The sequence below is a fragment of the Babylonia areolata genome, chromosome 10 (assembly GCF_041734735.1).
Source record: "Babylonia areolata isolate BAREFJ2019XMU chromosome 10, ASM4173473v1, whole genome shotgun sequence".
Lineage (NCBI taxonomy): Eukaryota > Metazoa > Mollusca > Gastropoda > Neogastropoda > Buccinidae > Babylonia > Babylonia areolata.
In genome coordinates, this window is record NC_134885.1 from 6,114,051 (window position 1) to 6,125,734 (window position 11,684).

The 11,684-nt window shown below is 45.2% G+C and overlaps 1 protein-coding gene across 1 annotated transcript; it reads right to left on the reverse strand.

The window, feature by feature from the left end:
* Nucleotides 1–1,713: 1,713 nt before the first annotated feature.
* Nucleotides 1,714–4,682, reverse strand: LOC143286416 (uncharacterized). Its single transcript, XM_076593977.1, has 2 exons — nucleotides 3,707–4,682; nucleotides 1,714–2,617 (listed from the first exon to the last, which is right to left on the reverse strand). The coding sequence occupies exons 1-2, from the start codon at nucleotides 4,667–4,669 to the stop codon at nucleotides 2,120–2,122; spliced, it is 1,461 nt and encodes a 486-aa protein (XP_076450092.1). The 5' UTR covers nucleotides 4,670–4,682; the 3' UTR covers nucleotides 1,714–2,119.
* Between the last annotated feature and the right edge of the window lie 7,002 nt (nucleotides 4,683–11,684).

The following is an 11,684-nucleotide window of genomic DNA, read 5'->3' on the forward strand; positions in this document are numbered from 1 at the left end:
TTTTATATTATAATTATTAATTAATTAATTATTTATTTATTTATTTATGTAAGCTTATCTATTATTTATTCACCTTTTTTTTCTCAAGGCCTGACTAAGCGCGTTGGGTTACGCTGCTGGTCAGGCATCTGCTTGGCAGATGTGGTGTAGCGTATATGGATTTGTCCGAACGCAGTGACGCCTCCTTGACCTACTGAAACTGAAACTGAAACTAGATTACTGATTTCACTGTATTTCCCAACTGGCTTGCCACGGACATTGTGATAACGATTCACTAATTTTCAGTCCAACGTACCTGTTCTCATCAGTTGTTGAAATTATGTACAATGTGAATTAGTGATAAAACCTCTCGACAACTCATCTTGCACACACACACACACGCGCGCATGCACACACAAATACAAACTCTCTCTCTCTCACACACACACACACACATACACGCGCGCGCGCGGGCGCGCAAGAACGCACGGACACACACACACACACACACACACACACATTTGTTGTTTCCATGTTCCATCAGTTTTGCTCGTTTTGACACTTTTTGTTTTTGTTTCTTCTTCTTCTTTTTCTTGTAAAATGCGTCTTGATCCTTCAAATTATGGAGGAAAAACAAATAAGTGTTTAAACTCGCCAAGTCGTAGAAAATGCCCCATGATTAATAATAATATTAATAATGAAAACCCCTAACAAACTACAGACAAACAATTGTACATAAATGGCTTCTTTCTTTGTTTTCCAGGTCAGGAAAAAAAGCCACAAACAATTAAAAAGAAAGAATAGAAAAGAAGAGAGAGAGGGAGAGAGAGAGAGAGAGAGAGAGAGAGGGGAGAGAGAGAGAGAGAGAGAGAGAGGAGGGAGAGAGAGAGAGAGTGAGAGAGAGAAAGAGAGAGAGATGAGGGAGAGAGAGAGGGAGAGAGAGAGGGAGAGAAAAGCACAATCAAGACATCGTTTTAAAGGGACATCTAGAATCCAGTTCTCTCTATCTGGTATAAGAACAGGAGAGTTAGTATGACAATGCGATTCTATTACACTCTTCTTTGACGCTTCTATCTTCCAACACATCAGGCAGAAACCAAGCCTTCTATCTTCCAACACTTCAGACAGAAACTAAGCCTTCTATCTTCCAACACGTCAGACAGAAACTAAGCCTTCTATCTTCCAACACGTCAGACAGAAACCAAGCCTTCTATCTTCCAACACTTCAGACAGAAACCAAGCCTTCTATCTTCCAACACGTCAGACTGAAACTAAGCCTTCTTTGACGTGTGTATCTTCCAACACGTCAGACTGAAACTAAGCCTTCTTTGACGTTTGTATCTTCCATCACGTCAGACAGAAACTAAGCCTTCTATCTTCCAACACGTCAGACAGAAACTAAGCCTTCTATCTTCCAACACGTCAGACAGAAACTAAGCCTTCTATCTTCCAACACGTCAGACTGAAACTAAGCCTTCTTTGACGTTTGTATCTTCCAACACGTCAGACTGAAACTAAGCCTTCTTTGACGCTTGTATCTTCCAACACGTCAGACAGAAACTAAGCCTTCTATCTTCCAACACGTCAGACAGAAACTAAGCCTTCTATCTTCCAACACGTCAGACTGAAACTAAGCCTTCTTTGACGTTTGTATCTTCCAACACGTCAGACTGAAACTAAGCCTTCTTTGACGTTTGTATCTTCCATCACGTCAGGCAGAAATCAAGCCTGCTTTGATGCTTGTATCTTCCAACACGTCAGACAGAAACTAAGCCTTCTATCTTCCCTCATGTCAGACAGAAACTAAATCTTCTTTGACACCTTGCAGTTGCAGTTCACAGTATCTTTTGACACATCAGACATGAAAAATAAGCCTTCTTTGACGCATTACAGTTGTAGTTTACAGTGTCTTTCGACACGTCAGACATGAAAAAAAAGCCTTCTTTGACACATTACAGTGGTAGTTCACAGTATCTTTTGACACGCCAGACATGAAAAAGAAGCCTTCTTTGACACATTAAAGTGGTAGTTCACAATATCTTTTGACACGTCAGACATGAAAAATAAGCCTTCTTTGACACATTACAGTGGTAGTTCACAATATCTTTCGACACGTCAGACAGAAACACACCAACTAATCCTAATTTGATGCTTTGCACTCGTGGATATCCGATACGTCAGACACGACACAGATCACGCCACTTGTAGACGCCGGGGCCCCACGCCCCACAGTTGGCCCTGCCCCGACAGATGCCGACACGGGACAGCAAAAGATGGCGACCAGCACGTTCCGAAGGCGGGAAAACCCGAAGAAACGACGCCGTGATGAGCCCAGAGACCCAGATTGTGGGCCAGTCCGGTTTTTAGACGCCGAGAAGCGCGCGGCGCGGCAAGGAAGGATGGCAGCGAGGTGAGCTCTGAAGCGGGAGGACCTGGACAGGTAGACGAAGAAGTTGACGGAGGAGTTGAGCATGGCCAGGACCAGGTATGCAAGGTGCGAGGCCAGGAAGATGTTGGCGAAGCGCCGCGTGTGGTGGAAGGAGGGCAGGAGGGAGCGTGTCAAGCCCAGGGCCACGTTGGGTGCTGACGTGAGCAGGTAGATGCAAGACACCACCACCAGCATCTTCACCACCCGCACCTGGCGGTCACACAAAACATCTGTTTGTGGATTGTTGGCCTGTACAGGGGATTACCGCAGGGTTACAGACAAGACAAAAAGACAGGCGTTAAATTTGTCAGAATTTTACTGCTTTACTGTTTGCAGGCCTGTAATGCTCATCATCAGTGAAGGGCTGTCACCTCACTGAGATCAGACAGAGCTTACAGGTCAGGATGTCAGCGAAGGCCTGTCACCCAAATGAGATCAGGCAGAGCTTACAGGTCAGGATGTCAGTGAAGGGCTTTCACCTCACTGAGGTAAGACAGAGCTTACAGGTCAGGATGTCATTGAAGGGCTGTCACCTAACTGAGGTAAGACAGAGCTTACAGGTCAGGATGTCAGTGAAGGGCTGTCACCTCACTGAGAGCAAACAGAACTTACATATCAGGATGGTAGTGAAGGGCTGTCACCTCACTGATATGAAACAGAGCTTACAGGTCAGGATGTCAGTTGAGGGCTGTCACATCTCTGAGATAAGACATATCTTACAGCTTAGGATGTCAAATGATGATGTCATCATCATCATCATCATCATAATCATCATCATCATCATCTACCCGCTGAAGGCTGACACGACGACCACCACCACCACCACCACCATCACATCATCATCATCATCAGTATCTACCTGCTGAAGGCTGGCATCATCATCATCATCACCACCACCACCATCACCACCACCACCATCACCATTATCATCGTCATCAGCATCTACCTGCTGAAGGCTGGCATCATCATCATCATCATCACCACCACCACCATCACTACCACCACCATCACCATCATCATTGTCATCATCATCATCATCGTCATCAGTATCTACCTGCTTAAGGCTGGCATCACCACCACTACCACCATCACCACCACCACCACTACCATCATCATCATCGTCATCAGCATGTACCTGCTGAAGGCTGGCATCATCATCATCATCATCATCATCATCACCACCATCATCATCATTGTTATCGTCATCGTCATCATCATCAGTATCTACCTGCTTAAGGCTGGCATTACCACACCACCACCACCACCAACACCACCATCATCATCATCAGCAGCATCTACCTGCTGAAGGCTGGCAGCCTCACTGCCGGCAGAAGACATCCGCCTCCACCGTGACCTCAGCTTCAGCTCCAGCACGGTGACGACGGTGCTGATGATGACCACAACAAACGTTGCCATGGGCAACACCACCATGAGGATCGTGTCCTCAACCACGGTGTACAACAACCTGTGACGCGCGTAGAACTCGCTGGAGGTCAGGAACAGGGTGGATCCACCTGTCCTGGGGTCCACGCGGGAGCCGATCTGCAGGTGGAGCGGGTAGAGGACCGACGCCAGGTGGACCAGGCCCACGATCAGCAGGATGACGCCCGCCACGGTCCGCGTCCTGACCAGGGAGGCGGCCTTGAGTGGGAGCACCACGCACACACACCGCTCCGCAGAGATGAGCGCCGTCAGGCAGCCCGAGGAGTACAGGAACCCGCGGTAGACCCCCGTGAAGTATTTCCGGGTGAAGTACTTCCACCACTGCGTCGTCGCCACCTCATCCCCTGGGTAGAGTCTGCCCACCAGGCAGTGGGACACGACCAGGTAGAAGAAGGTGACGTAACAGAGGTCCACGAGAGCCAGGCAGAAGAGGCACAGGTTCATCCGGTCCCGGAGACCTTGCCGGAAGAACACCAGGCAGTTGAGAACGTTGGTGGGGGCGCCCATCAGAAACAGACCCGAGCTGACGTAGCAGGTCATGACCTCCTCGAAGGTCAGGAAGGTCTGGAGCGAGATGACGTTGTGCGGGTTGTCCCACGGCAGAAAGGCGTCATCAGGCGACGGTGACGTCACCTCGGTGTCAGACGACGCGTTCAGGGACAGGGGAGGGAGGTCAGTGGTGAGGGGGAGGGGCGGTAGGGGGTGCTGACTGCTGAGGGATCCCTCCCAGGGGCTGTTATCGCCCAGAGCAACAGCGGGCTGGGTGGTGACGTCAGCAGAGAACCCCAGGACAGAGCTGACTCGATCCAGGGAACTCATTGCAGCTCCGTGAGTCTTCCTTTTTATGAAAATAAAATCAGCACACACACAAAAAAAAAAAAAAAAAAAAGAAAAAAAGGAAGAAAAAAAAAAAAAAAGGAGAAGGAAAAAAGATGTATCACACTGGTTCAGCAAATTCAACGAAACATAACATCTGTGATTATCCCGTAAATATTCATTGTTACCCACGAAATGTTACAGGTCGTTGACAACAATGGGGTGTATTCATTCCTCAACTGCACCCTCCCTAGTGCCCCCCCCCCCCGCCCCCCGCCCCCCTCGCTCCCCCCCTCCTCTATCAGTCTCTCTCCTTTTGTCAGTCTCCACTGTCTTTTTCATTTTCCTGCACCCTTTTGTATTCTCCCCCCCCTACCCCCCTCCGCTCTCTCTCTCATTCTTGCTCCTTAGTTTCCACCACACATTTTTAGTCATGACTTTATTGTATTGTACGTAAATGCACATGGTCATGTTTTTGCACATGCATGTTTAGTTTCGTATGTTTTGCTGTTGCGATTATTTGGCTTTTTTTTCTTTCTTCTTCTTCGTCATTTCCGGTTTTGTTTGCTCAAACGGCTGGATATAAATTGTGTGAATATATTGTGGTTATTCCTTTACCGTCATAAAATTTCGTTTCGTTTCGTATCATTCCGTTCAGATAGGGACACGGTGGTTCTGCCTGTTCGTTTCGGTGTACGGATCTGTACGGATCTGTTCCTCAGTATCTGTGTGGATCTGTATCGCAGTATCTATACGGATACGTTCCTCAGTATCTGTACGAATCTATGCACCAGTGTCTGTACGGATCTGTACCTCAGTATCTGTACGAATCTATGCACCAGTGTCTGTACGGATCTGTACCTCAGTATCTGTTCCAATCTATGCACCAGTGTCTGTACGGATCTGTACCTCAGTATCTGTTCGAATCTATGCACCAGTGTCTGTACAGATCTGTACCTCAGTATCTGTACGAATCTATGTACCAGTGTCTGTACGGATCTGTACCTCAGTATATGTACGAATCTATGCACCAGTGTCTGTACGGATCTGTACCTCAGTATCTGTTCGAATCTATGCACCAGTGTCTGTACGGATCTGTACCTCAGTATCTGTACGAATCTATGCACCTTGTCTGTATGGATCTGTACCTCAGTGACTGTACGATTCTATGCACCAGTGTCTGTACGGATCTATACCCCAGTATCTATACGGATATGTACCCCAGTATCTGTACGCACCTATGTGCCCTGATGGACGAGGGGAGATAAACGGGACGTTAGTTGTTATTGCCCTGGAGGTCCAGTGGTTCATGGGTGGGGGTCAGAAATGTTGGATATATATATATATATATGATAGTCAGTCGTGTCCGACTATGACCATCAGAACAGCAGAGGAGGCAACTGCTGTTCCAACTATTTGCGCTAGAATTTGATTATAGTGGAGAGTGTCTTGCCCAAGTTACATCCCCACTCTCTCGGCCAAGAGGGTTTTAGGACAGTCGGCGTTGGGATGGTTCCCAAAGGCCAACTAGCCCACAAAGGTGCAGCACTAAGAGCCAGTGCAATTTTGCCTCCTAGTTTGAGGGTCATAGTCCTTCACAAAAAGACTAAGCTGTAAATGGTTTCCCACTGACTGGAGAAACCATTGATAATACAGCTCTCACTTTGCTGTCGGCCCAAATGTAAACTTATGTCAATCTGTGATATAAGCCGAGTGTTGGGCCTTGTTGGATACATGCACACAATACACATTGGTGAGTGAAAGAGAGAGAGTGTGTGTGACAGAGAGAGAACACTGAACACTGAACACTGAAATGTTTAATGTCATTAGCTGTAAAACTCTAGTGACATGGTAGGTACAAATCAGAACAAAAATGGTGCAAAACAAATAAAATGGAACAGAAAGGCAAAAACATAACCAAAGTAAACTAAACTACTAAGGGATAAGCGGCACTTTGGTGTTTTGTCGTCAGTTTGCTTAAAATGTCCATGTGGCAGGCGGGTACCGTGCCTTTCTCCCCATAGTCGTTCGTCTCTAAGGTTTGAACAGTACACAGGAAACAAAGTACATATTATAATCCGAATAATAATTATCTACTAGGACATCGACACACATCATACTAATACGAACACATAATAAAGTACATATAAGTGACAGAGAGAGAGAGAGAGAGAGAGAGAGAGAGAGAGAAATGACAAATGACAAATGTTTTATTGAGGGTAAAAGAGAGAGAGAGAGAGAGAGAGAGAGAGAGAGAGAGAGAGAGAGAGAGAGAGAGGAGGGAGAGAAAGGGGAGATAGTGAGAGATAGAAAGAGGGAGAGAGAAAGGAGGGAGAGGGGAAGAGAGAGGGGGGAGAGAGGAGAGAGAGGGGGAGAGAGAGTGTAAGATAGGAAGAGAGAGAGAGAGGGGGGGAGAGAGAGAAGATAAAGAAGAAGAAAAAAAAAAGAAGAAGAAGAAGAAGAAGAAGAAGAAGAAGAAGAAGAAGAAGAAGAAGAAGAAATCGGAGGAAGGAAGAAAAAGACAACATTAGGTTCTGGTGAGGAGGTAAAATGTACAGACGTAAAACATCCGATAGTCGTCGGTGGATAAAATGGAGTCCCTGCTTTTCGAGTAACGGGAACAAACCCAGATTTTGGCCAAAGCAGGAAGAGAGTATCGATAACCTCCCTTCCATGGAGTTGAGCTGGACCCTTCATTCTTTTTTTCTCTCCTGAAATTGAATGACATGACTAATGTTTCATGAGTGTTTTGCGTGGACATCGTAGGTGGGAAGGTGTTTTGTGGGTTTTTTTTTCTCTCTCCCCCCCGTTTGTTTTGTTTCAGTAAATTACAGAATAAGAAAAATAAGGAATTACAGAAAAAAAACATCACGGGTAGAATCAGAGAGGAATTTACATCATCGTGTCAGAAGACGTTCAAGATAAATGGTGAAAGGGAGGAGAAATAAGAGAGAAGGAGAGAGAAAGACAGACAGACATACAGAGATAATTGAAGGGTGGGGGGTCAGAGAGAGAGAGAGAGAGAGAGAGAGAGAGAGAGAGAGGGACAGACAGACAGACAGACAGATAGATAGATAGATAGATAGATAGATAGATAGATAGAGACAGACAGATAGATAGATAGATAGATAGATAGATAGATAGATAGATAGACAGAGTGAGAGGGATAGATAGACAGATAGATAGACAGATGGAGAGACAGACAGACAGAGAGAGAGAGAGAGAGAGAGAGAGAGAGAGAGAGAGAGCCAGAGACAGAGACAGAGAGCTAAAACCTCAGAACCCTTTAATGGCAATAGTTTAAACAGGCCCTAATGATATGGGAGGCACAAGGTACGTCACAACAAAAATAATGACGGAGTCGACAAGTCAGAAACATACAATTATAATTATGGAAAATCCAATGACAAAGTCTGAAACCACCGGTGTATATCGAGCGTCCAGTAGAAGGACAAGTAAAAAAAAAAAGAAGTTTATTTGTACAACGTACCAGGAGAAATCAGTGGATGCCTACAAGTTCTGCAAACGAGCAGGATAGTTTCAGCATCCCTGGAAGGTTCTTTCTTTTTTTTTTTTGTCTTTTGTATCTTTTTTGTTGTTGTTGTTGTCTTTTTAAAATATCTTTTTGTCTTTTTTTTTTTTGTTCCTTCCATCATCATTTTTCTCCTTTCTGCTGTCTTTTCTTCTTTTTTTTTCTCTCATGTTTTTAATCTGTCTTCTTCCCAATGGCATGTTCAAACACTTACAAGACCATGCAACATATAATTATTACACATACATGATGGCTTCACACAAAATCATACTCCCTGAAAGAGAAGCATGGTATACACACACACACACACACCCTTTCACTCTCTCTGTGTGTCTCCTTTACTCACTCAGTCCCCTCCCTCTCCACAAGCTCTACACCTAAGTACAATAATATGTATGTACACACTGAATACTACCCTCAGGATTTTTTGTGGGCCTGACTCAGTGTGAAATGGATTTTCTTTGTGAAAAGAGGCAGCACTGTTTTTTTCATATTTCGTCGACGTTTATACGCTTCGACACTAATTACTTACATGTGAGTGAACTGAGTTTTTTTTTTCTGATGTATGTTAAAAACTCAGAAAAATTATCTATTCTTTGTAGAATCTCTTTTAAATACAACGTATTATTCAGTACGAAAATCACAGCACGCTTTACAATGAAATAAGAAACGTACCCCTCCATCCCTCCCCCCATTTTACAAAACTGCACGCACGTTGGACAAGGAGGAAAGTGGATTAGTTAAATTGAAACCAACATTTATTGTAGTTCGAGAGCGTTCAACCTAAACCCGACCAGACATATTCCATGCTAATGCGGATGACGGCTTTGATATGATTATCTCTATTCCAGATTGAGGGGAAAAACACAGAATACCCGTTGAAGGAACAACAAATTTACGTTCTCCGCCTCAGTGAAACGTAAGAACACTCCAGCAGGTTCGCAAAGCTGAAAGAACTGACCCATGAGATGGAGGTAAATTATCTGTACATCATCGGCCTCCGTAAAGCTAGATGGAAAAGAAAACAACAACTACAAAATACAAACAAGAGAAATACAAATCTTGCATTATAATACTTGTTGGTTCACCCAGCAACCTCATTGCTAGGCTTCAGAAAGTCCAGAACTATGCTGCTCGTCTTGTCTTTCGTTCCTGTAAATTTGATCACGTCTCTCCTCTCCTTCATACTTTACACTGGCTCCCAGTACAAGAAAGAATTATTTACAAAGTTGTCTCTCTTTGTTTCAATTCCATTGAGGCTTCTGGTCCACATTATCTTTCTGATCTCATTCATCCTTACATACCCTCACGCCAACTCCGCTCTTCTTCTGACACCCGCATGCTTAGGATTCCCCCTGTTCGAACCAAAACGTATGGCCAACGCAGTTAAAAAACAAACAAACAAACAAACAAACAAACAAACAAAAAAACCCCAAAACCCCAAGCCCCCATTCTTTGGAATCAACTTCCTCAGCCTCTCCGTCACTCATCTTCGCTGCAGTCTTTCAAATCCAGTCTGAAGACCCACCGTTTCCCCTCCTGATTAATTCTTAACAGTGCATTCGTTTCCAGTATGAAATAAAATGACTTTTTGTGAGTGAGTGAGTTTTGATAGTTTCAGAATTTGTTGGTAGTATTTTTGATTGTGTACTATTTACGATTGTGTGCTATGACTTGTGCGTGTGCGTGTGCGTGTGCTTGTGTGTATTGTATGTGTGTGTGTGTGTGTGTGTGTGTGTGTAGGGGTGGGGGGTGGGGGGGGTTGGGGGGAGGGGGGGGGTGGGCAAGTGGGGGGAGATGAATATTTTTCAATGATGTTTAGTATCTTGTGTTCAATTTTTCCTTTTTGATATTTACATATGTATTCGATTTGTAAACGCCTAGGGCTTATTTTCAAGATTAAACATAAATTCTACTGCTACCACAACTACTACTACTGGTGGTGGTGTGTCGCTGAAAGTCTCTCTTAAAGCGTTTGATATCAACCCTGACTCCTGGGAGGAATCTGCAGTGGACCGTGACAAATGGCGCGCTGCCGTGCACAAAGGCGCCAAGTTGTGCGAGGCCAACAGGACTGCTGCAGCTGTTCAGAAGAGGCAGGCCAGAAAGTCACGGGCAAACAAGCCCCCTGACAATGATATGCCTGTCTTTGTCTGCCCCAACTGTCAGCGAACATTTCGTGCGCAGATTGGACTATTCAGTCATCTGCGCATTCACAGATAGTTTCATGTGCATCCTCCCCCCCCCCACCCCAACACCACCCTCCCCCCATCCCCCAGCTGGATGACAACGATGGTCATCATCGACTACTACTACTACTAAAGAAGAGGACAGACACATAAAATGTACTGACGTAGTGATGGTTTTGGGTCAACACTAGATCATTTCAAACAACGATTTCGTAGACTGACTGAGGGGGTTCTCTCCACACAGTCCTAACAGCGAGACGGAGCCAGTCACCCACCCGTTTGGATCACCCTGACTGGCTGCTTCACACTGAGTCTGGCAGCGTGGAAATCATGCGCTTTTGCGCACGTACTAGAGCCCATGGCAACTAGAAGGGTTGTCCCATGTCTGGCAAACCTTTCTATGGGAACGAAAACAGAAAAAGGAAGAAAACGCTTTGATAGTAAAAGAAATTCAATATGCAGACTGAAAAAGCAGAAGAAGAAGAAAGAATGTGATACTGCACAGTGGCGATGCTTTTTCTTCGGGTCAGGAGCCAGTTAAATTGCTCGGACGGAGAGCCTAGTGTGGTCATAACCCGCTACTAACTGTGTGTTAGTATGGAGCTGACCAATGGCGTAGTTCGGTCAACGGAGGCATTTAGTCACGTGTAACTGTCAAAAAGTTAGAACCAAGCAATGCAATTGGCACCAGGGGAAGCGAGAGAATCTGAGCGCGCTGGTTCGAATCACGCCTCAGCCGCCGATATTTTCTTCCCCTCCACTAAACCTTGAGTGGTGGTCTGGACGCTAGTCATTCGGATGAAACGATTAACCGGGGTCCCGTGTGCAGCATGCACATAGCGCACGTAAAAGAACCCACGACAACAAAAGGGTTTTTCCTGGCAAAATTCAGTAGAAAAATCTACTTCGATAGGAAAAAAAACAAATAAAACTGCACGCAGGAAAACACACACACACACACACACACACACACACACACACACACACACACACACACACACACACACACACACACACACACACACACACACAAAACGGGTGGCGCTGTAGTCAAGCGACGCGCTCTCCCTGGGGAGAACAGCCCGAATTTCACACAGAGAAATCTGTTGTGATAAAAAGAAATACAAATACAAATATATACCAGTATTAACCCCTTGACCACTAGCACTATGCTCGCCATGAAGGCTTTTCATCTCAATGTGATGAAAAGTGAGCTGAGAGGTCAGGATGTCAGTCAACAATCTTTAGTCGAACTTCTTCATCTTAAGATGGCATCACTTGAGTTCAGCAATACACA

Bases quoted from the DNA above. Each gene is read 5' to 3' on its own strand.
- LOC143286416 (XM_076593977.1), bottom strand. From the start codon at position 4,669: ATGAGTTCCCTGGATCGAGTCAGCTCTGTCCTGGGGTTCTCTGCTGAC. The intron at 2,618-3,706 runs GTAGATGCTGCT...TGTGACCGCCAG, and splicing joins AGGCTGCCAGCCTTCAGCAG to GTGCGGGTGGTGAAGATGCT.